This window comes from Lycium ferocissimum, chromosome 4, assembly GCF_029784015.1.
Source record: "Lycium ferocissimum isolate CSIRO_LF1 chromosome 4, AGI_CSIRO_Lferr_CH_V1, whole genome shotgun sequence".
Taxonomy (NCBI): domain Eukaryota; kingdom Viridiplantae; phylum Streptophyta; class Magnoliopsida; order Solanales; family Solanaceae; genus Lycium; species Lycium ferocissimum.
In genome coordinates this window covers 65,876,235-65,900,144 of record NC_081345.1, presented here as the reverse complement: position 1 = coordinate 65,900,144, position 23,910 = coordinate 65,876,235, and the positions used below count along the sequence as shown (strand labels likewise).

The window sequence follows — 23,910 nt, the reverse complement described above, 5'->3', positions numbered from 1 at the left end:
AGTGGAGAAGAAAGAGAAAAAGAATAAAGATGAAAAAGAAGGAGGAGGAAATAAAAAGAATTAAAAAAATAAAACAAATCTATTTTTTTTACCTTCCCACGCCCCTGTTTTGTGTGAACATCACGCAACTTGCCAAGTTAGCGAAAAGTGTCTAAATGACAACCCTACCTTAGGTGTCTAATGAAACATGGTTTAGTTGAGATGTCTAAATGAAAAATCTTGACGACCACAAGGGGTTGTCGATGGGTTTCGCCTTTTGCAAATAAAATCCTACCTAAATTATACATGATTATTATATTTGAGACTAGGGGTGTACATGGACCGGGTTGGTTCGGATTTTTTAAAGATCAAACCAAACTAATTACATCAGGTTTTTAAATCTGTACACCAAACTAAACCAACAAAAGTCGAGTTTTTCAACCTCGGGTTGCTCGGGTTTTTTCCGGTAAAGTCTTCATACAAAACATATAACTTGTACTTCAAATATTTCTTTAGTCCTAGTAAGATACGACTATCTAATTAAGATATTTATTAAGAAAATAACACAAAACGTGATGAGAGATGACATTGTACTAAATTATTCAACAACAAAAAAATTAATGAAATTGCATAAAATAAAATTGTCATAATCTAAAAGTACTAACTCATGCTACAATAAATACAACTAATTTATAAGGCATGTAGAAAATGATCATAATCTTAGGGGTCGTTTGGTTCAAAAACAAATTACGCTGGGATAAGTTATGCTGGGATTAATTAAGTTGGGATAAGTTATGCGGGATTAGTTATTCGGAGTTATTTTTATTATTTGTTGATATGTTGGACTAAAAGTATTATACATTGGATAATTTTAAAAAGAAGAGAGTTTCTTCCTTATCCCGGATAACTTATCACAGGATAACTTATTTCACCCAATAAGTGGCGGTATAAGTTATCCCAAAGGCACTATTTTTACTCCACAGGATAACTTATCCCATGATTACTAACCAAACGAAGGATAAGAAATTGCTAAATTCTTATCGCAGGACTATTTATGTTTATCCTTCATACCAAACGACCCCTTAAAGTACTAAGTCATGCTAAAATAAGTACGGCTAATAAGTATTAATTACATGACTAGATATTAAAGAAAAAAATAAAATTAAGTTATGTATTTTCACTTTCTAAACTAATATAAAACTAAAGAATAGCTATCAAAATTATTGTCATTCCAATCATTAGTATTGATTTGATTTTTGTTGAGTTTTATTTGAGTTACTAATATCATTGAGCTATAAAACTTATTAAACCATTCAAAATTCTAATTCCAAGCTTGAAATAATATGTTAAAAGACAAAAAACTATGAAAAATTTAAAGAAACATTTATAAATTACATTATAAATAAATATTTCTATGTATAAAATATGTTTGAAATTTTATAAATGTAATGTCGGGTTGGTTTGATTCGGTTTGACTTTTTTTAGCTAAAACCAAACCAAACCAATAGTGTTCGGGTTTTTCTTTTTAAAACCAAACCAAGTCAAACCAAACCACTAGTCGGATTTTTTTCTCGGTTTGGTTCGGATTATCGGTTTGGTGCAGTTTGTCGGTTTGCTTTGTACACCCCTATTTGAGACAGTTACATGATTAAAAAAAAAAAATTATTAGAACCATATGTAGAAGAACTTATAATGTGAATGCTTGTGAAAAGTGGTCTTTGAAGGTTCAGATGGTACAACTCGGAGGATCCAGTCCAGTAGAAGTTGGTCATGTAATGTTCAATGGCCCTATAGATCAATGCCACGTGTACCATTAAACAATTCATGGTGGAGATCCATTTTAACTCATAGGCCTATCAAAATAATTAAAAAACGGTAAAATACACTAACGGCAATTGTTAGTATGTAATACACCCACGTTTCTTACCTTTTAAAACAAATATGTTCCTTGCTTTAAACTGGAAACTAAAGGAAAGTGCACCAAACAGCTATTATGTATACTTGGGAATCCTTCATCCTCTCCGTAAAGGATTCCATGGGAATGGTCTTCTCTTAATTATCTTTTTGAAAAGAAATTTTATAATAGCGCGCTAAAATACAAATACAAGTATTAATCTTTTTTCTGTACTTCGTGTCAAATATTGTCAAATTCCTTAACAACAATTTTTCCTCAATCAATGGAAATATACCTCATTTGGAGAAAGAAAAACTAATAAATTCCTTCATAGAATATATAGTACTCAACGCTATTTTTTAACTAATCCAACTCCACGATTGGGGTGTCACGGGTACGATTTGGCTAGCTTTTGTATAATAAAAATTAGATTTTACGAACAGTCTCATCGTCTCGATTTCTCTTTCATATCGGTACAATTTGGTATTATCTTTAAACTATAATATAAGAGTGACAAATAGAAGTTGGAACACGATATCACAATATACAGTTCAGTTCGATCGGTTCTTAAAAACCGTTGACACCCCTACTCCACAAAATATTTGGCATCTCACAAGATTGTGAACGCTCCAAATGACTTGTACTGAGGCTACAAAAGCTTAAAATCTAAAATATAAAACACAATCAAACTTGCTTCTTTTTGCAATGCGGCAAGTATGTTACTGAGAATTCACAACATCCTTCTCTTTCTATCACCCTTTTTGCAAGTATTGGTGAAAGTGAGAATACCATTCTTTATGCATCCAATTAAATTGAGTGTAAACGATACTCAAGTTGATTAAATATATAAAACTTTCAATCTATAGAGTGCAAAAAAAAAAAATCAACGCGAACAAAATTTAGCATAGATCATAATGTATTGTTATCTTGGAACGTTTGCGATCCTCGACTCTCAAAAAGGTTTGCCTGCAAAATGTAGACAATTTTAATATGTTAATAGCTAAATGTGTGCATTAAAAATAAAAATAAAAACCTCATCCAATATGAACCTGATCAGGAGGAAGTAAATAAGACCTTTGTTAATGTGCATTAGCATTAAAGCAAAGAGGTTCCTATGCAAATAACAAACATGAAGTGAATTGAAAATGAAATTATATATAAGACTATTATTTAAAAAGCAGTTCGTTAATATTACCGTAAGCATTTGAGTAAAGCTAGGACATTCCATCGAAAGAGAAAACATTGAATTATGGGATAAGCTAGCATATGTCATATTTTGAGAAGCACTTAAATCAGAATTCTTGAAAATGGTTCTCGTTGATACCGAATCCTGCCAATTAATTAAAAAAAAATGTATGAGTAAACATTGTAAGAGTTGATATATATATATATATATATATATATATATATATATATGTGTGTGTGTGTGTGTGTGTGTGTGTGTGTGTGTGTGTGTGTGTGTGTGTGTGAGATATCATAATCATTGAAAAAGAAAATTTGATATGCCCGATTGAAAATATTTGCATTATCGAGATAGAGTTCTATCATCGGCTCTCGATCCAATCTCTGGTTAACGCTACTTGACTTGTTTCCTTGAGCTTTCTTCTATTTGCGTTTGCCTCAAGGAAACCGTTGACCCTCTTTTTACGTCGCGTCCTATCCTTCTTTTTTAAGCTTTTGGCTTGTGTGAGGATAACTTTGTTATTATTAGCTTCTTATAAATCTTTTCCTGAACCACTAGTACAAAGAGATGGAGCTGTCACCTTCATGATTTCTTTTAGTTTTGAACTGAGCTCATTTGCATACGCTATTGCTTCCTTATAGCAATCATCTGTTTCAAAAGCTTTTGCCGCCAATCTAACAAATATAGGACAAAGAACTCTATAACGATTCGTAGTGATCAACTTCGGATCCTTGATCTCTACATCTTACCCATCAACTTCTTTAATATTTTCGACTTTTGCATCTATTGTCCACCTTTTTAAAATGTACTCAGTTGGAATTATACTAACTCCTCTTACCACATCGAGAATTCTTATTGTATGACAACACAGTATACCCATGGACTCAAACTTCATGCAAGTACAAGATATATGGCCTATCTCTATCACCTTAACAATATACTCTCGAGTATTCCCATGCTTGCTGACCTCATACATGGTGGATAAATTGCTCTCCTCACATCTATTCACTTTCATTGACAAAGATTTCATATATTTATCTTGAAAATATGCAAAAATATTTGATGTATATACCTTTCTAGCATGAGCCAAAATAGGGACTTGTGCTTTTAATGCTGGAAATCATTGTGATGCATCACAAGTATCTTGCAAATCATTATATCTCTTATCCTCAATTGCTCGATCGTAATGCTTAAAAAATTGCGCGATATTGTAATCAGACTGCAAGTAATCCTTCAAATCACCATTCAAACTTTCACTTAATTGTGTGCTATTCATACCACTTGAAAAATTTTCTTTCCGCATGCTGCATAATAATTTTTCTCTTAATGCATATATTCCTTGCAACCATTCATTCTCATGAAGGTTATATTCATCAAGCATGCTATTCCAAGCATCTATAAATTCATCCTCATCCACATACACATAAATGCATCGTCTAAAATCACCACGAAAGGAAGTGTACCTTTTATAAATTTGATTGAGATGTTTAGTTGCATTTTGCTCCATGTGCCGTACGCACATGACTTTGTGATGAACTTCGGCATCACGAGTGAGATAGCCTTACTTATAGCAGCATCTTGATCTGTAAAAATTGTTTTCGGTTTTCTTCTGGACCTCGCTTTGAAAAATGTCTCAAACAACCACTGAAATGACTCTGAAGTCTCATCATACATTAAAGCAACTCCGAAACAGCCATTTTCCTATGATTGTTCAATCCAACTAAACTAGCCAAGGGTCGGTGCTCTCCATTCGTCTGGTAAGTGGTATCAAATGAGAGCACATCTCCAAAAGTTTCATAGTCTATTATCATTTTTGAATCTGCCCAAAATATGTTTGTGATCATGTCATCAACATCCAACTGTGCCGCAAAAAAGAAAGATGGGTCGTCAATTCTCTTCTTCTCAAAGCATTCTAATAGTGCTCCTGGACGAAACCAAAAAAAAAAACATAGTTCCATTTTTCTAATATTAGAATCTAGTAGAATTCAGAAGTTGTCATATATTTCTTATAAACATTGTGTGTATGCTTATTTACCTGCGCCCCCTTGTCTCATAGCTTTTTGTCGTTTTGTTCGGAGGTAGTTCTTCTGATAACTTGGTGTAACTCAAATTTACTCTGCCTCTAGCTTGAGGACTCATAAAATCAATGTTGTTTTAGAAAATAATCCAGCATCCTCCGCTAAATCTATTTCATGAACCTGAACTTTGTTTATCTTTCTGTGAGATGGCAACATGTGGACCATTGTCGGTGGAACAAGAGAATGATTATGTTCTAACTCAACCTTAGTAATACGGTACTTTCCCATTGACTGACGGGTAACAATAATACGAGCTTGACACCCTGTTCGAGTTTCTCTTCGGGATTTTTTAACTTGTTCCTTTTCTTTATCATTCCTACGAAAACCCTCCTTGTAACATGTAATCTTCCGTGACGTTAAATAACCTAATTTCTTATTTGTATTGACGTACTCTTTGCGAACACTAAAACCAACCCTTCTTGCATACTCATTGTAAAAATTAAGTGCATTCTTATCATTATCAAACTCAAGGCCAAGTTCCGGTTCATAATCTACTAGCCCGTGAGAGTTACCTTGTAAAATTTCTTCCAGAGTAGTTTCACACATGCTTTCCCCCAAATTCTACAGTATACTTCAAAATAAAAATCAGCACATTATTCACACAAGAAATCAACATAATCATACATTAAAAAAATCACAGTGCAACATTCTTGTATTTGGAGCATTTCAGTATGAGGTATAAAAATATATGATACTAGATCAACATCAACTAACCAAACTTTAAAATAAATAAAGGAATCAAAATTATACAAGATCAAACATTAACTAATATTAAAAGAGAAGAAGAGAGTAAAACCTTGTTTCCCAGAAGAATCACTGGAAACCTTGGATTTCTTAGGAAAAAAATAAAAGGTACTTGTAAAAGATGAATAATCCCATATCTTTTAGTGATATGTATTATCTTTCCAGAAGAAAAGAGTTTTGGGGGGTCAAAAAAGTCGGGCATAGATTCCCGCCATCTTAATTTTTTTTGGTTTTTTGAGAAAATATTATTGTGCACTTTGCTGCTTTATTTTGCAGTTAAAAAGGTAAGAAACGTCGGTGTATTAAATACTAACGGTTGCCGTTAGTGTATTTTACTGTTTTTAGTTATTTTGATAAGCTATGAGTTAAAATGGATCTCCACCATGAATTGTTTAATGGTACACACAGCATTGATCTATAGGGCCATTGAACATTACATGACCAACAATGGACTGAATCTTTATCCAGTACAAGTCTCGATTGGAGGGTCTAAATGAAACTCCTGAACAAGTTCGAGAGTCTATAGATGACTTAAGCCTATTTTTTCTTTTAAATGTCAGAAGTATGAGATGATGCATATAATATAAGAACTCCCACATGTAAAAAAAAAAAAAATTGAGTCAAATGCTATATTTATAATTATCTGTATACACTTGGATTGGGTTGATACAGTATAACTATCCCAAAAAAATTGTTCCCTTAAAATTGAATATCTTGGTTGCCCATATGTAAAAAAAAATTGAGTCAAAATGCTATATTTATAATTATCTGTATACATTTGGATTGGGTTGATACAGTATAACTGTCCCAAAAAAAGTTGTTCCCTTAAAATTGAATATCTTGGTTGCTTTTTTCTCGGATGAAGTCGCATGTACTACTTCATGCCCACTTTACAAGCTATAGATATCAAGATAAGTCTAGATAAAAATATTTTATCACTTTTTAATTGACCTATGTTTTGTCTTTTAGTGTTATGTTTTAAACTTAAAAGGAACTAGAACACCTAAAAGGTTTCGTTTTGCAATATGACGCAGTAGTATTAATGAACTTGAAGCAAAAAGAATTAAGACAATGGAACAGTAAAATGTATGTCGTCTCAGGCAACAAAATTTTGATTTAACGTTTATTAGACGCTACCTTGCTGGAAATTAGGAACAAGAGTATGAAAATTACCTGATCTATGATGAGAAAGATCAAATTATAATGCTGAAATATCCAAGTCGATATGAATAAAAGATGCTTCTGGAACTAATTTTTCTTGATAAGAATAATAATGAGAGCGCCATAACTCAACACATCAACAACATACCCGGTGAAACCCCACATAATGGGGTCCAGAGAGGTTGTTTCCCGTAGACCCTCGGCATAAAAAACAGATATGAAAAAATACTTAAAAAGCAGGAAGAAGCTGTCTGAAAAACAGAGAAATAACTCAACACATCGAATTTAGTAATACATGCAAGCCTCACGCTTTTCCCTTTCAAAGACAACTCTACAGACAACAGTTATGCCCATTCACGACACTTCATATTATTAAAACTGTGACACTTCTTGAATCTTGGCTTCTTGCAAAGATTCTTCTTGCAAAGATTATCTTCTTGCAAATTGAGAGTTACATTTGCAACAATTTTGTTGTAGCTCCCCAGAAGACATGAAAAAAGGGGGAGGGGGTTTAAGTTAAAAAAGGAAGCAGCAGCATCTAATTGACATCACCACCATCAAAAAGGAGAAATGGAAACACACCTAGGTTTCCCTTAACCAACATATATGAAATCTCAATAAACGTGGATGTCAACACCAATACCTCCCAGCTTCTTGGTTGACATTTTTTGGGTCGAATGATAGCGAAGCCAGAGATATGAAAGCCGGGAAATTGCTGCCTGGCGAGCAACCTGAACTCCTTTACATGCAAGGTTTAAATCCACTAACACTTCGTTACGTGTTAGATGACCTGATGACTCAATGCTGTCATCATACCCGTCAAGGTCAGATTCAGAGACTAGAACGACCGAACCATCATCAAAGGCAGCAATATCTTTTTGTGCTGGAAAGTCAAGTACTTTCGATGAATTATCATCTCCACAGACATCACTATCAGTATCTTTTACTCTTGCGTAATATTCTCTAACAGCCTGCATATGTATAAGCAATGAAAGTGACGTTTCAACTTCAGAAAAGCAAGAATGGGAAGGACAAGGAATTCTGAGCTATCAAGGAAAGCATTTTCACTACAGTAAACAGTAATATATACATATAGTTATTCTATTTGATAACCAACAATTCAATTCAAGCTTCATCAGCTCCATCTACCCCTTCTCCACTTCAACGCTAGTATTGGTTCACATATCCTGCGTTCTACTAGCTTTTATCATTGAACTAAAGCCCTGAAGGCAGTAATATATACGTATAATAAAAACACAAAAGCACACATCTAAAGTTGAGGGGACCGGCTGACATATTCTAAAATCAAGCAAGAATACAAATGCCTTGCACTTAAAACAGAGGGAAAAAAAAAAAAATTAAAAATCAAAGTATCGTAGCTTAGAGCATACCTGCCACTGAGAGGAGGCCAACAAGACCCTTGGTCTGATGGATCTGACGTAATCATAAGCAGCCTCAGGCATCATCTGCTTGTGTTTGACCTGCTCAAGAGGCATTAATTATTAGAATAGAAAAAACCCAAATTAAAGCAGATTATAATTGAACACTCTTAGCTGTTGGTGCCCACCAGGTAGCAAAGGACAATGGTTGTACTACGGCCACGGCCGGCCTTACAGTGTACGTATGTTGTCTTACCACAAGATGAATTACCTTCAAAGCCATATAAAGTATTAGCTCACAATCAGAAATAACTCAATGAAACTGCAAAGTCCGGCAATGTATGATATGTCTATCTCTTTACTTGGAACATGATATATAAAATTTGGGAACCGTCATTTCTTACCGTGGATGAATTCTATAGCTTGATCAATATCTCTGTCTGATGGTGCAAAAAGATAGTCTCTGGTAGGAATCACCAAGTGATTGATGCCATGATCCTACAAAAAGAAAGGGGGCATCTATGGATTGAAAACATGTTGCAAATCACCAAACAAACAGTGGTTTCGAAACAATGCTGGTGAAGTTTTCTGCTCATGCGCACTACTACATAACTTTAGGCACAAATATATAGGGGCAAGTATGTTTTTTTTTTTCTTCTTCTTTTTTTGACAAGGAATTTTTTTTTTTTTTTTTTTTTTGACAAGGTAGGAGCAAGTATTGTTTTCTCTAGTTGTAATTGATCCTTTTTACATATTACATACTTTAATTAAGAGTTTCACTCAGAATCTGTATATAGCCAGACAATCCAGTCACATCTTCTATTGATCCCGTTACTGACCTAGAATAGTAAATAACAATTGCTTCTTAACAAGCAATTCCATGAGTATAACGAAATGTGACTAAAAAGATGGTGATAATAAGAAAGTGGGCTTAGACGGTACAAGATATGATGATGTTGAGACCAAAGTCTCATATGATTCATTCAAGGTAACAACTCCAGCCACACCTAGAGCCTTCAAGCGAGGGACATCAGCAGGAAATGGAACAGCTCCTAACAGTATGAACTGAAAAATAGAAAATTAATCACAAATTAACAACACCGCAATCAACTGAAAACATAAAAGTGAAAGAAACACTAAATGGTTAGACCCAAACGTATGATTCAATATATGCATTTTACTTTTGTGAGCCATTAGTTCGGAGATAGGATCTGCTCTGATGAAAGGACAGATAGATAAGAAAAGAATGAACACAGTAAACTATAAAATCCACAATATTGTAGTCCATTGGCAAATATTAACAGCAGCTCGAACTCACACCATGGCTGTATATAAATGAAAATTTTGCTAAAAACAGATCGAATCAATGAACTAAAAGTGTCAAATATTTGGATCAAGAATTAGGAGGGGGGAGAGGAGGGGGTGGGGGTGGGGGGGGGGGAGGGTGGGTTATGATTGGATAGAGAAGAGGAATGAAAGGGAAGGGAAGGGACAAAATAAGAGGGATAGGTTATTAAATATCTTTCCTAAAAGGATACTAATTTTCTTCTCCTTGCATTTGTTTTCCTCCCTGTTCAAAATACTTATGTAAATAACTTGATGGTTCTCCTGTCTTTTGTATCCATAAAGTGCATTTTCCATTCAGTACCATCTGGCCATCTACTAACATCACACAAATTGGTGCCAGCATCAGGTAAAAGAATCCTAAATTCTATACTTCTTGAAAACCCAGTCATTTTAATCTTGAAAGGTAAAAGCTTAGGAAATGGCTTCGTCAGATACAACAATCTAATGAAACAGTTGACTAGGGAGGGATAGCGTCCTCAACGCCGACCAAGAGGTTGGGGTTCGAGTCACCAAGGGAGCAAAGTGGAAACAGCTACCATTGTTGCCTAGATTAACTGGGGGGGGGGGGGGGATGGGGTTTACCGTGTAAAAAACAAGGATAGATCAGAAATGAAACAGCAGCAGTACTAAGAACTTGACCTGGCCGAACTTGGACTAGTCAAACTTTATGTCACATCTTAAAGTCAACAACTTTGAAAAAGTCTAAACACCAATCTAGGAGATACTAGGAAAAAATGAACCTTTTGACATTGACCAACTATTGGTCCCAAAAGATAACCTGAATTATTATACGTTACAACAACATACCCAGTGTGATCCTACAAGTGGAGTCTGGGGAGGGAGTGGTGTGCACAGACCTTACCCCTACCTTTGTAGGGTAGAGAGGCTGTTTCCGATAAAACGTTGAATTATTATACATTGCAATATGAAATAGCAGAAATCTAATCAGAAAAGCTTAAAAACAATACATACATAAGAAAAACAGCAAATAGCATGTAAATTGAAAAGCACAAACATAGATAGGTAGTATTTATACCTCATCAACCCTATCCCACCATCGGAACTCAGTCTGAATCTTGTTTCTCACAACATTATAAAGCAATGTCGGATAAAAAAGAGCACGAGCACCTGCTCCAACTAACGCCCTTTTCGTCTCCGATACAGCCAATGGACCTTCACAATGATCATCACAAAACTCTTCCCCCTCCTTCACTTCTTCAATATACATTTTTTTTTTGGACTAAACTAACCCTCAAAAATAGCTTGGATCCAATAAACCTTGCCTCTAACTTACTAAAAAGATTCAATCTTTATTCCTATACAGTATGAAGACAAAGAACTAGAACCCCTTCAAAGCCTGAAATTGAAATTTCAAGTAACATATAAAATGAATTAATTAAAGAACACATAACTATAAGAAATTAAAACCCCAGAAAAAGATTCAATTTACTCACCAAAATGAAATCAAATACAGAGACTACAGCAAATAATTAGTGGATTCAAGAAACAAATATTGCACATATATTTACAGCAAGATAAAACCCAAAAAGAATTGGAATCAAGATTGTGTCTTTCCCAGGCCATATTCAATATCAAGAACAAGAAAAATTGATTTAAAGGGATAAAAGAAGAACCAAGATTTATGAAATGAATATAAGAAATAAGAATTCAAAGGCAACAAAAAAGGGAAAAACTTTATAGCTTCAAGAAAGGAAAGGTTGTTGGGGGCAAATGAAATGTAATTGTTGAATGTAAGAGAGGAAGTGGGTGAGTTTCTCTCTCTAAGAATTTTGAGTGTTTCTCTCTCTAACCTTTCCTTTTCTCTCAACAAACTCTAACGCACTGTGGTCTTGGCTATGACTACGTGTAAAGCTAACCTAAGTACAATTTTTGGAAACACATCAAAAATTATGTCCTAAGAGGTCGTTTGGTAGCCCGTTAGAGATATCCAAATCATTTATAATAGTATTTTACCTCTAAAAGCAACGATTAACTTTATAACATCACACTCTTTGAAAAATTAGTCTCATATAATAGCTATCTTCATTTTTTTGATAACATAATAATTAACCATCTTTATAAAACTAGAATATCTATAATTACCAATAATAAGTGTAGATATTTTGACCAAATATTTAATCTTTTAGTACATTATTTATGACAAAGAATATTATATGAATATATAATTTTTATCATTTAATTATTTTTCTCGCTATACAAAGTGTGATTAAGCTTAGAATTTGACAATAAAAAATAAAAAATTAGATTTTATGTATCTTTTTTGCCTATAATGGGAAAATTATATTTAATTAGCAATGTTGTTATATGTGTATAACAGTCATTCTCTATAACAGTCAAAAAATTTCGGACCCAACGATGCTATTATTGAGAGGTTTGACTTGTATTAGTAATAAATGAATTAGTTATGAAGAAATTTATATGTTATTTTATGTATGTATTACTCATGCAGGGTTTAGTCACAGAGGCGTATCTAGCATGTTAGATGGGGGTTCAATTGAACCCCTAACTTCCGACTCAGAGCATAAATTTATGTGTAAAAAATTAATAAATTTGTTATAAATAGTAGATATGAACCCATAACTTTAAAAATATAATGGGTTTAATGCCAAGAATCGTAGGATTGAACCCATAAAGTTTAAATCCTGGATCCGCTCTGTTTAGTCATTCATGTATTATCTATTACACCTTTTGTCCTGCATAACATAATAAACATATTTCTTCATAACTTATACATGTATTAGTTATGCAGGTTTCTAAATTGCAAATCAAACAATGTACTAATTTTATACATAAATAACTCACTTCATAACTAGCTACCAAAGACAGTATTATTTACATAAAATTTTAATACATGAATTACTGACTGCTAACCAGCGTCGTTTGCTAGCAGATTTGGAGGTGAGTTATGCATGTATTAAATTCTACATAAGTAATATCATTTCCATGGTGTCGTTACTACTGTTACTTCTTTTACTGGGCTGATGTGGTTGCTTTTTATTTGAGCCGAGGGTCTTTCAGAAACAACCTTTTCTTTTTATGATAAAATGAGAGTAGGGTACACTCTACCCTTCTCAGACCCTACTTTGTAGGATTACACTCATATGTTGTTGTTGTTGTTGTTGGTTAAGAGGTAAGTTATCATATATAAAATTAATACGATGTTTGGTTTGTAATTTAGAAACTCGCATAACTAGTATATTATAAGTTATCACGGAATCTGTATATTATTTTATGTAGGATAAAAGGTGAAATAATTAAACATTGCATAAACTAATACATAGATTTCCTCATAACTAATGCATGTATTACTTTCACTTGCATAACTCTAACCAACTACCAAACGCCCCCTAACTGTAGATTTTCATAATTAAATTATTTAGAAAATAATTAAAATAAATTTATAATAAGAAAAGAATAATTAAGCTGTTATAATATGGTAAATTATGTTAATTAAAAAAAATTAACACTGCCAATAGATATGTATGTATAATTGAAATCCTTGGAAATTTATTTTTGTTACATCCCATACATAGATAGAGGAAGATGGTGAGTTTTAACAGCTAACAACCAAGAAAGGAAGTTACAATATCGTTTGTAACGCCACTGTAGATTTTCTGGTTACCCGTGTTTGGAGGGAAACGTTACGGGTATGGAAACGTCTGAGCTCTCCAGCTATTAAATATTAATAGTAAAACTTTTATGTATTAGGGAATAATAGAGTCCGGAACTAAAATGACCCAATAAAAATTCAAGTGAACTAAAATACCCCAAAAAAATTTTTTGGTACAAAAGTACCTTTAGCGCAGTAAAGTACTGCGCTATAGGAGTCCCTATTTTTCCAAAACAGACTCTTATTACATTTTCACACTTTTTTACGTACTTTAGTCGTATATTAATCATGCTTTGAGACTCCGAAACTTCAATATTTTATATAGAACCCTACTTATATTTGTGCGATTAATAAGGTAGGCTCAGGATTGGGCTCCTCTCCATTTCCCTTCTCTCCATTTTCCCCAAGTTCTATCTTAGATTAAGGACACATGGCATGTGTTAAAATTAATGGCTAGAATTTAATTGACTAAAACAAATCCCTAACCATAGTTTACATAATGAATAACTTATCCATAAATATATTAAAATATTCTCTCTTCCTATTTTACGTTTCCCAACTAAAAGATTAACTCAAAAAGGAATTGGAAGATAGAGTGTAAGTTATCAATTCAAAAATTAATATTGAAAAAGGGATTTTCAACCCCGCTATGTAGATAAAGAAACGAAAGAGATATTACCAAGAATAATGGTGATATCCTATAGATAAAGAAAACGAAAGAGATATCACCTATTGAATAATGATGATATACGATATAATTAGTAATATATTTTGTGAATTAGTAATGGAATAATGGAATATATTCTCGTGAATTTATAATATCACGTAATTAGTATATCACCAATTGAATAATGAGTCTAATTCCCGTAGGAAAAAAAGAAGTGGGAAACGTAAAATAGGAAGAGAGAATATTTTAATATATTTATGAATAAGTTATTAATTATGTAAACCATGGTTAGGGACTTGTTTTAGTCAATTAAATCCTAGCCATTAATTCTAACACATGTCATGTATCCCTAATCTAAGGTAGAACTTGGGAAAAATGGAGAGAAGGGAAATGGAGAGGAGCCCAATCCGTAGGCTCAATACATCAAGGATACGCAAAAATTCAGATTGTCGTTTTAGTGGTTGAAAAGTGCTCGAAGTCCATTTTTATTTGAAGACCTGTAGTCCTTAGCTTTACGTTATTTATGTTTTAGGGTTTCGTGTTATTTTTAAATTAATGTTTAACTTTATTTCGAATGTGTCACGTTTTTTTTTAATTATCAATTTAGGATGTGACACTCTATAAAACAATAATAAAGACTAAGATAATATTTATAAATATAAATAGAAACGCTTTAAATATACAATATTTATTTAAACTGTACAAGATTATTGTATATAGTAGTGGGTCCCACATGTAGTATGCCGGAGACTATCCTTAGGCCTAAGGCTCATACCATCCCCACCGCCCTCGCTATCGTCTCCATCTCCCTTTTTCCTCTTAATAACCGGGCGCTCCAAGTCATGATCATCTCCTCTTCCCCTCGCCCTTGACTATAACGTGCTTCTTCTTGGGATCTAGTCCCGCTGGTACGGTCAGAACCTTAGGTTGATCTGGGTCTGGAAACTCCACCTCTTCCTCGTCGGGAGTTTCCATCGCAGGCGCCGAAGGATGAGTCTGAAAAATATATAATAATTAGTATCATTTCTTATTTATTCAATTGAATACATTAACGTTTGTTGAATAATCAAACCTGTGTATCGACGGGCGCCTGAGTAGGCTTCTGAGGTGGGTCTGTAGGCTCCTGAGATGGGTCTGGTGCTGAATATGAGGTAGTCTCCTGGATGAGATGTTGTTCGAGGTCCAAATAAAGGTTAAAAAAATTAAGTTAATATTCACCTTATATTGAATAAAATTGATTTTAAGTAAAAAGTTTACCCGTTGCTCGATAGTCTCTTGAGAAGACACCTGTAGCTCGGTAGGATCCTGAATGGGTCGCTGCTGTGGACCCACTGGCGCCGAATCCTAAAATATGAAAAATTACGAAATAATAAGTAACATATGTATTTAAAATAAGTACTTTAAATAATTAAATATGTATTTTAAATATTCACCTTATATTGAATAAAATTGATTTTAAAAAAAAGCTTACCTGTGGCTCGACAGTCACATGGGAAGACACCGTTGGCTCGGCAGGCCCATGAGAAAACGCCTGAGTGGGTCGCTCTTGTGAACCCACTAGCGCCGAATCCTAAAATATAAAAATTACGAAATAATAAGTAACGTATATATTTAAAATAAGTAATTTAAATGATCAAATAAGTATTTTTGAAATACTAACCGGGATTAAAAAGTCATCGAAGTCAAGAATTCTGGGTCCATCTAAATTCCTCAAAGGCCGCTCATCAGCTAATGGCGCGCGTAACGCCGCCCAATCGACGTCATCACGCTCCTCTATGTACGCATTCTGGCTCGGCTGAGATGAACACCCAGGTATCTCAATAAGTAGGAGTGCCGACGTAAACCTAGGTGACTGTCCAGGTGAGCTGGCACTGGCCTGGAATGGCTGCGGATGGACTAGAACGGGAACGGCCTCTGGAATGGGAGCGGCCTCATCTGCCTCATCTACTAGATGGTGTCCTCCACCACCAGGTCCTCTAGCAGCAGCACTGCGTCCTCTACGCGCACCGCGTCCTCTGGCAGCACGGCGTCCTCTGGCAGCACCGCCTCCTCCTCTGGCAGTACCACGTCCTCTTCCTGGCATTGCCTGATACTCAGCCTCTTGAACACGATCATCCATGCGCCTAAACTTCCCTGCCTACCGGATACCATCCTCGGATATCCGTACAATCTCCGCTGCAAGCCCCGCTACCCCGAGGTAAGGCATATGCTTTAACCCCAATATGCGTAATCGTTGTACGGCCACCAGTTGCATTTGTGTTCAACAGTAAAAAAAATGTTATTTTTAAAATGTAACAATTAATACAATTAAATAAATCTAATATGATAAACTTACCAATGCCTCGTTGTCACGACCCAACCGAAGGGCCATGACGGGCACCCGGTGCTAACCCATTCGGGCACCTCTTATCGTACATTCATATTCCCATCTAGATGAGCCACATGGCCTACTCATGATTTCTATATATCCACGTTATTACTCACATCGGGCAACGACACGTATATATATATCATCATCAACAGCAATGCCTATGTCCATATACACAAGCCGACGAGGCTAACAAAATAATATACAAAATATGAGCCGACAAGGCTGCAAGACATCTAACCAGACACAACTATCTACGAGCCTCTAAGAAGAGTATGTAACATCATATAGGCGGGACAGGACCCCGCCATACCCATATGTATGTACACAAAAGAATAATACCCAAAATCTACAGCTCTGAATCAAATGAAGCTCCTTTATGCAGTCTCTGAACAAGTAGTCTATAGGTCAAGTCTATCTCCCTGTCCACCTGCGGGCATGACACAGCGTCCACAAACAAAAGGACGTCAGCACGAATAATGTTGTCACGACCCAATCGGAGGGCCATGATGGGCACCCGATGCTAACCCACCCGGATACCTCTTATCGTACTCTCATATTCACATCTAGGTGAGCCACATGGCTTACTCATAATTTATATGCATCAATAGTGCTAATCTCGTTGGGCAACAACACATCTATATCATTATCAATAACAATGCCCATATCCATATACACAAGCCGACGAGGCTATCAAAATGATATACAAAATATGAGGCGAAAAGGCTAAGGACATCTAATCATACACAACTGTCTACGAGCCTCTAAGAAGAGTATGTCACATCATATGGACAGGACCCCGCCATGCCCATAGGTATGTACACAAAAGAATAAATACCAAAAGCTATAGCTCCGGATGAAATGGAGCTCCTACGCAGTCCCGAACAAGATATCTATGGATTAAGCTTTGTCTCCCTATCCACTGCGCGGGCATGACGCAAATTGTCCACAAACAAAAGGACGTCAGTATAATAATGTACTGAGTATGTAAAGCATAATCAACATCATAATAGGAGCATAAGAGACAGCATAAGAAATAGCATAAGATGGGAGAATCAGGAGATAGTAGCCATCATCGTAATTACTTACTTGTCTTTCATAGGGACCTTCCATTTCTAATGCGTGCTCGTGTACATACATATATACATATACAAATATCCATATCCGTATCCATATTCGTATACATATTCGCATCTATAGCATACCCGACCATGAAGGTTCGGTGGTTTCACATACCCGGCCATGACAAGGCTCGGTGTTATACATACCTAGCCCTACCAAGGCTCAGTGTTATCCGTACCCAACTGCAGTGGTGTGCGCGCGATAGGTATCATACCCGGCCATATGAGCTCGGTGTTACATAATGGTCATACATACTTAAATCTGTATACGTAGGAGTTCATGAGTATCGTCGTCATCATTGACATCATCATTTTCGTTATATCTATCCTTAGAGGATCAACTATCATATAAAAGGGACAATAGAATCGTGAACGTATCGAGAATCGTAAGCTTTGGTAATCTTAGAGATTGAGTCATTTGGAAGACATTATGGAGCTCATGAAAGGATACATATAGCAAGGGAACCATGCCTTAATGAAAGAAGGGTTAGCCTTACATACCTCTTCGTCTCCTCAACTATTTAACGTTCACCGTTGAAGCTTGAGTAATCTACATTTAGAAGGATTTTATACCATGGTTAAGCCTTGATGGTACTCTTAAATTCAAACTAGAATGATTCATGATCTAATGAAAATTGGGCAAAGATTTCCCCTATTTCGTCAACTTCCACCATATCACAAAACAACTCCCAACAACCACAATAACATCCTTAATATACTCATAACATCATAATCAAGTGATCACACTTCGTTAAGCCTTCAAAATTCATCCTTATATTTAACCTATGCTAGCCACTTCATACCCATTTTAGCACATTTTCATATAATGCTTCCTCATCACCATTGCTACCTTCCATAGCAAGATTATATCCATATCATACTAAGAATCATAACTCAAGTTAGCATACTACTCAAAAACATCATAAAAACTACATTTGGAACTCATTTTCTACTTTCTCCTTCCTCCCGAGTTGTTCAACAACTAAGCATTCTTGATAATATGTAATAAGCATGAAAACTAACCTTTTATCTCATAAGAATGAGCTTTGGATCAAGCTATCAACTTATATGAAAACCCTAGCTTCAATATCCAAAGAATTTTTGGAGTCTACTAACCCTAGCAAGACTTGTAACACATGGTTCTCTTGATTCTTGCCTCTTGATATTTAATCTCCCTTAGATTAGTTTATGGAGTGGAAGAGAGGGTTTTTGGAGAGCTTTTGGATCTGATTTGGTAAAATGAAATGTCCAAATAAAGTGGAACGAAATATATAAAACGGAACTTAAAATCCCGTCGGGCAATTCTGCGCGCCCATTTTGATGGGTCAGAAATTCCTACGGACCGTCAAAATGGTCCGTAGAACTGCCCCAAAAATATGGTTCATCGTCACCATTTGACGGACCGCAGAATTTTCTCGCGGGCGTCAAAATTCCCGCGGCCGTCAAATGGTCTCGCAGAAATATTCTCGCTCGCATGGGGCCGTCGTAAAACATGCATTACTTTTTACTCCGATGTCACATTGATGAGCGATTTATTGCGTTAGAAACTAGACTCGATGAAATTCAATTTGGATTAAAGAAACACACCAAAACTCCTCATATTCTAGGATATATGCCTCCCCCAATTTGGACCAAAATCCTGTCCGAAAATTTTGCCAAGTTTTACCAAAGTTCCCACAAACTCAATTCCTTTATTTGCTTGTTCTTAAATCCTTCCATAGCTCATTTCATGGGCTTAAACCCCCATAACCATAATATGGGAACATGTAATCTCATATATCCTAAGGTAACTCCCGTTTCCGCGATTAGGACAACTAACGCCTAACGAATCTCAACGGACGAAACTACGAGATGTAGAACTCATCTTCTACTTTCTTCTTCTACCCAAGTTGTTCAACAACTAAACATTCTTGATAACATGTAATAAGCATGAAAACTAACCTTTTATCTCAAAAGAATGAGCTTTGGAGCAAGCTATGAACTTATATGAAAACCCTAGCTTCAATACCCAAAGAATTCTTGAAGTCTTCTAACCCTAGCAAGACTTCTAACACATAGATGTCTTTATTCTTGCCTCTTGATCTTTAATCTCTCTTGGATTTAGGCTTGGATTAGTTTATGGGGTTGAAGAGAGGATTTTTGGAGAGCTCTTGGATTTGATTTGGGAAAATAAAATGTCCAAATGAAGTGGAATGAAATATATAAAGCGTAACTTAAAATCCCATCGGGCAATCCTGCGTCCACTTTGACGGCCGAAAAAATTCCTACAGGCTGTCAAATATGGCTCACTGTGACTACTTTACGCTGGGAAGGTGAAATTTGAACCGTCAAAATGTTCTGCGGCCGTCAAACTGGTCCGTCAAAATTTTCTGCTCGGACAGTCTGTCTTAAAACACCCATAACTTTTTACTCCAATGTCACATTGACGAACGGTTTGTTGCGTTGGAAACTAGACTCGATGAAATTCAATTTGGATAAAAGAAACACACCAAAACTCTGAATATTCTAGGAGATATACCTCTCCCAAGTTGGACCAAAATCCTGTCCAAAAATTTTGCCAAGTTTTCCCAAAGTTCCGACAAACTCCATTCCTTAATTTGCTTGTTCTCAAATCCTTCCATAGCTTATTTCATGGGCTTAAACCCCATAACCATAATATGGGAACATATAATCTCATATATCCTAGAAGGTAACTCCAGTTTCTACGATTAGGACAACTAACACCTAACGAATCTCAACGGACGAAACTACGAGATGTAACATTCTCCCCTCTTAGGAACATTCGTCCTCGAATGATAGACTCTTGGGGATTCTACAAAAAAATTTTCAGAGTTTCCCCTGTAATATGGCACTACCATCCTATCACAAAGAACCCAAAATATATATCGCCACACAGGGCTACAACAACAACATCAACAACTATGGCCACATACGACCAAGAAAACATCGAACAAAGCATCACATACCCGGGGGCAATGGCGTCTCTGCCTGAGTTTCCTCTGAAGGTGGAAATAAATGCGGGTACCTGAACTTCATGTCTTCTTCCGCTTCCCATGTCATTTCCTCTCTGTTATTATTTCTCCATAAGACTTTAACTGAAGCTATATGTTTGGTTCTGAGTCTCCGTACTTGCCTATCTAGAATGGCAATGGGAACTTCTTCGTAGGATAATTGCTCAGTGACTTGAACATCATCTACCGGTATAACTCTAAAAGGATCTCCAATGCACTTACGAAGCATCGATACATGGAAAACCGGATGGACTGACTCTAAATCTGCAGGTAGGTCTAATTCATAAGCCACTTGGCCTACCTTGCGTACAATCTCATAAGGTCTAACGTACCGGGGACTAAGCTTTCCCTTTTTGCCAAATCTCATGACGCCCTTCATTGGCGACACCTTCAAGAATACCCAATCTTTCACTTAGAACTCTAAGTCTCTTCGATGATTATCTGCATAGGATTTCTGACGACTCTGAGCTGTTAATAATCGATCCTGTATAAACTTGACTTTCTCTATAGCTTGCTGAACCAAATCTGGCCCTATCAATTTGGTCTCTCCTACTTCGAACCATCCAATTGGAGATCTACACTTTCGCCCATATAAAGCCTCATACGGGGCCATTTGAATGCTAGAATGATAACTATTGTTATAAGCAAATTCAATAAGTGGTAAGCGGTCATCCCAACTACCTCCAAAATCCAATACACATGCCCGTAGCATATCCTCGCAGTCCGAATGGTACGTTCAGCTTGTCCATCCGTATGCGGGTGAAATGTCGTGCTAAGGCTCACCTGAGTCCCCAAACCTTCTTGGAAAGATCTCCAAAGGTTGGCTGTAAACTGAGTCCCTCTAACGGAGATAATAGATACTGGAACACCGTGAAGTCGCACTATCTCTTTAACATAAAGCTTTGCATAATCTTCGGCTACATGTGTAGTCCTGACTGGTAGGAAATGAGCTGACTTTGTAAGTCTATCCACAATTACCCATATAGAATCATATTTATGCCTAGAACGAGGCAAGCCTACAATGAAGTCCATATTAATCACTTACCATTTCCAAGTTGAAATTTTCGTAGCTTGCAATAATCCACCGGGCTTTTGATACTCAATTTTCACTTGCTGACAATTAGGACATTGGGTCACGAACTCCGCTATGTCTTTCTTCATTCCATTCCACCAGTATATAGATTTAAGATCATGATACATTTTCGTTGCTCCCCGGGTGAAATGAATAATGAATAATGGGCTTCTCTCAATATTTGGTGGCGTAATCCTACAACATCAGGAACACATAACCTGCCTCAAAGATCGGAAAACTCTATCTCCAGAAATCTTAAATGATGACTTCTCCTTCTGAGGGAGTGTATTTCTGTAATGAATTAGCATGGGAGCATCGTATTGACGCTCTTTCACTTCCACTACTGGTGACGAGAACGCTGCATTTTGAATGATAGCTCCCCTACTGCCTGAGTCCACTACTCGAACTCCTAGGCTAGCTAACTGCTGGAGCTCACGAGCTATCTCTTTTTTCTCTGGTTGAACATCGCATAAACTTCCCATGGATCGACGGCTAAGAGCATCAGCCACAACGTTCGCCTTCCCGGGATGATATAAGATGTTAGCATTGTAATCCTTTAACAACTCCAACCATCGCCGTTGCCGTAAATTCAATTCCTTCTGCTTGAAAATATACTGGAGGCTCTTGTGATCTGTATAAATATCAACGCGGATGCCACACAAATAATGTCTCCACATCTTCAATGCATGAATTACTGCAGCCAATTCAAGATCATGGGTCGGATAATTTTTCTCATGTTTTCGAATCGTCTTGAAGATACGCAATCACCTTACCATGTTGCATCAACACACAGCCTAACCCAACGCCTGAAGCATCACAATAGAAAACATAACCTTCCGATCCCTCTGGAAGTGTCCGAAATGGGGCAGAAGTTAATCTATCCTTTAGCTCTTGAAAACTATGTTCATAAGCATCTGTCCATTGAAATTTAGCTAATTTATGGGTTAGCTTCGTGAGTGGTGCAGAAATAGAAGAAAAGCCCTTTACAAATCTCCTATAATAACCTGCTAAGCCCGTAAAAACTGCGCACCTCCGTAGGTGTTGTGGGCCTTGGCCAAGTCTTCACCGCCTCAATCTTTTGGGTATCTACCCGAATACCATCGGCTGAAATAATATGCCCCGAAAAGGTCACTGAGTTCACCCAAAATTCACACTTAGAAAATTTGGCAAATAACTCTCGAGTTTGAAGAACTCTAAGAACAAGACGCAAAACGATCCGCATGTTCCGCCTCGACCTAGAATATACCAGGATATCGTCGATGAACACAATCATAAATAAATCTAGGAAGGGCCTGAACACATTATTCATCAAATCCATAAATACTGCCAAAGGTATTAGTTAGCCCGAATGACATCACCCGGAACTCAAAATGGCCGTATCTGGTTCTGAAGGCTGTCTTAGGAATATCTTTCTCCCTAACTCGCACTTGATGATACCTGCATCTCAAATCTATCTTTGAAAACCATTTGGCGCCTTGCAATTGGTCAAATAAATCATCAATCCTCAGAAGCGGATATTTATTCTTGAATGTCACCTTATTTAGCTGTCGATAGTCAATGCACATTCGCAAGGAGCCATCTTTCTTTCGCATAAACAACACGGGTGCTCCCCACGGGGAAGAACTAGGCCTAATATGTCACACCCCGATCTCACTAGAGTGTGATGGGCACCCGACCCCTTACTCAGAGCCGAGCGAACCCGCTGTCTCGTATTACTCACGTATTCTCTTTGGATACTTAAATCAAATGAAAGTGAAATACATAGTAAAATTTGCAAAATCTTTTTGTCGTTTTTCAAACTAAACACAGTCTGTAAGCGTAAGGACCCTGTAACATAATGTATAATAAAACATATCGGCTAGTGGGGCCATTATCAAAACTCACATTAGACTCACGACTGTCCGCAAAGTCTCTAACTCGAACATGACATCGTAGCATAGGACTCTTGACCCGGCAACTCTCCGCAGCAAACGGAGATGCTAACTTCGCCGGAACATCTTCTATAATGGCTTCGATCATCTCGGGTGTACCGCGCGGTACGAAACGCAGCCGAAGAAGGGGTCAAGACGAGCATGTACCGAGTATGTAAGGCATGAAAAGCAACTCAGAGGGGATGTAATCACGTGTAATAACAAGATGGAGATGTAGAACATATCATGTAAAAGAGAGTATCCTGTACATATGAGACATATCATGTGTAAAGCTGTAATCTGTACATATGGAACATATCATGTAAAGCTGTAGCCAATACATGTAAGTGCCTCTGAAGGCGGAA

The 23,910-nt window shown here is 36.4% G+C and overlaps 3 protein-coding genes across 3 annotated transcripts; all 3 read right to left on the bottom strand.

Moving 5' to 3' along the window:
- Nucleotides 1–5,191: 5,191 nt before the first annotated feature.
- LOC132054281 (protein FAR1-RELATED SEQUENCE 5-like) lies at nucleotides 5,192–5,680 on the bottom strand. The gene has a single exon (XM_059446324.1). The coding sequence runs from the start codon at nucleotides 5,678–5,680 to the stop codon at nucleotides 5,192–5,194; it is 489 nt and encodes a 162-aa protein (XP_059302307.1).
- A 1,611-nt stretch (nucleotides 5,681–7,291) lies between these two features.
- Nucleotides 7,292–11,617, bottom strand: LOC132053611 (phosphatidylglycerophosphate phosphatase PTPMT1-like). The gene is made up of 7 exons (XM_059445695.1): nucleotides 11,220–11,617; nucleotides 10,802–11,122; nucleotides 9,361–9,483; nucleotides 8,823–8,916; nucleotides 8,607–8,689; nucleotides 8,431–8,520; nucleotides 7,292–8,010 (listed from the first exon to the last, which is right to left on the bottom strand). The coding sequence occupies exons 2-7, from the start codon at nucleotides 10,991–10,993 to the stop codon at nucleotides 7,654–7,656; spliced, it is 939 nt and encodes a 312-aa protein (XP_059301678.1). The 5' UTR covers nucleotides 10,994–11,122; nucleotides 11,220–11,617; the 3' UTR covers nucleotides 7,292–7,653.
- A 3,292-nt stretch (nucleotides 11,618–14,909) lies between these two features.
- On the bottom strand, nucleotides 14,910–16,182 carry LOC132054280 (uncharacterized). Its single transcript, XM_059446323.1, has 5 exons — nucleotides 15,724–16,182; nucleotides 15,535–15,633; nucleotides 15,321–15,407; nucleotides 15,136–15,222; nucleotides 14,910–15,059 (listed from the first exon to the last, which is right to left on the bottom strand). Exons 1-5 carry the CDS (start codon nucleotides 16,180–16,182, stop codon nucleotides 14,910–14,912), a joined length of 882 nt encoding a protein of 293 aa, XP_059302306.1.
- Between the last annotated feature and the right edge of the window lie 7,728 nt (nucleotides 16,183–23,910).

Coding starts and splice junctions, on each gene's coding strand:
- LOC132054281 (XM_059446324.1), bottom strand. CDS start 5,680: ATGTGTGAAACTACTCTGGAAGAAATTTTACAAGGTAACTCTCACGGG.
- LOC132053611 (XM_059445695.1), bottom strand. CDS start 10,993: ATGTATATTGAAGAAGTGAAGGAGGGGGAAGAGTTTTGTGATGATCAT. Junction 9,484..10,801: donor GGTGGGATAGGGTTGATGAG/GTATAAATACTA, acceptor TCTATTTTTCAG/TTCATACTGTTAGGAGCTGT. Junction 8,690..8,822: donor AGCTATAGAATTCATCCACG/GTAAGAAATGAC, acceptor ATGGCTTTGAAG/GTAATTCATCTTGTGGTAAG.
- LOC132054280 (XM_059446323.1), bottom strand. CDS start 16,182: ATGGATGATCGTGTTCAAGAGGCTGAGTATCAGGCAATGCCAGGAAGA. Junction 15,223..15,320: donor AAGAGACTATCGAGCAACGG/GTAAACTTTTTA, acceptor CATCTCATCCAG/GAGACTACCTCATATTCAGC. Junction 15,060..15,135: donor AGGCGCCCGTCGATACACAG/GTTTGATTATTC, acceptor TATATTTTTCAG/ACTCATCCTTCGGCGCCTGC.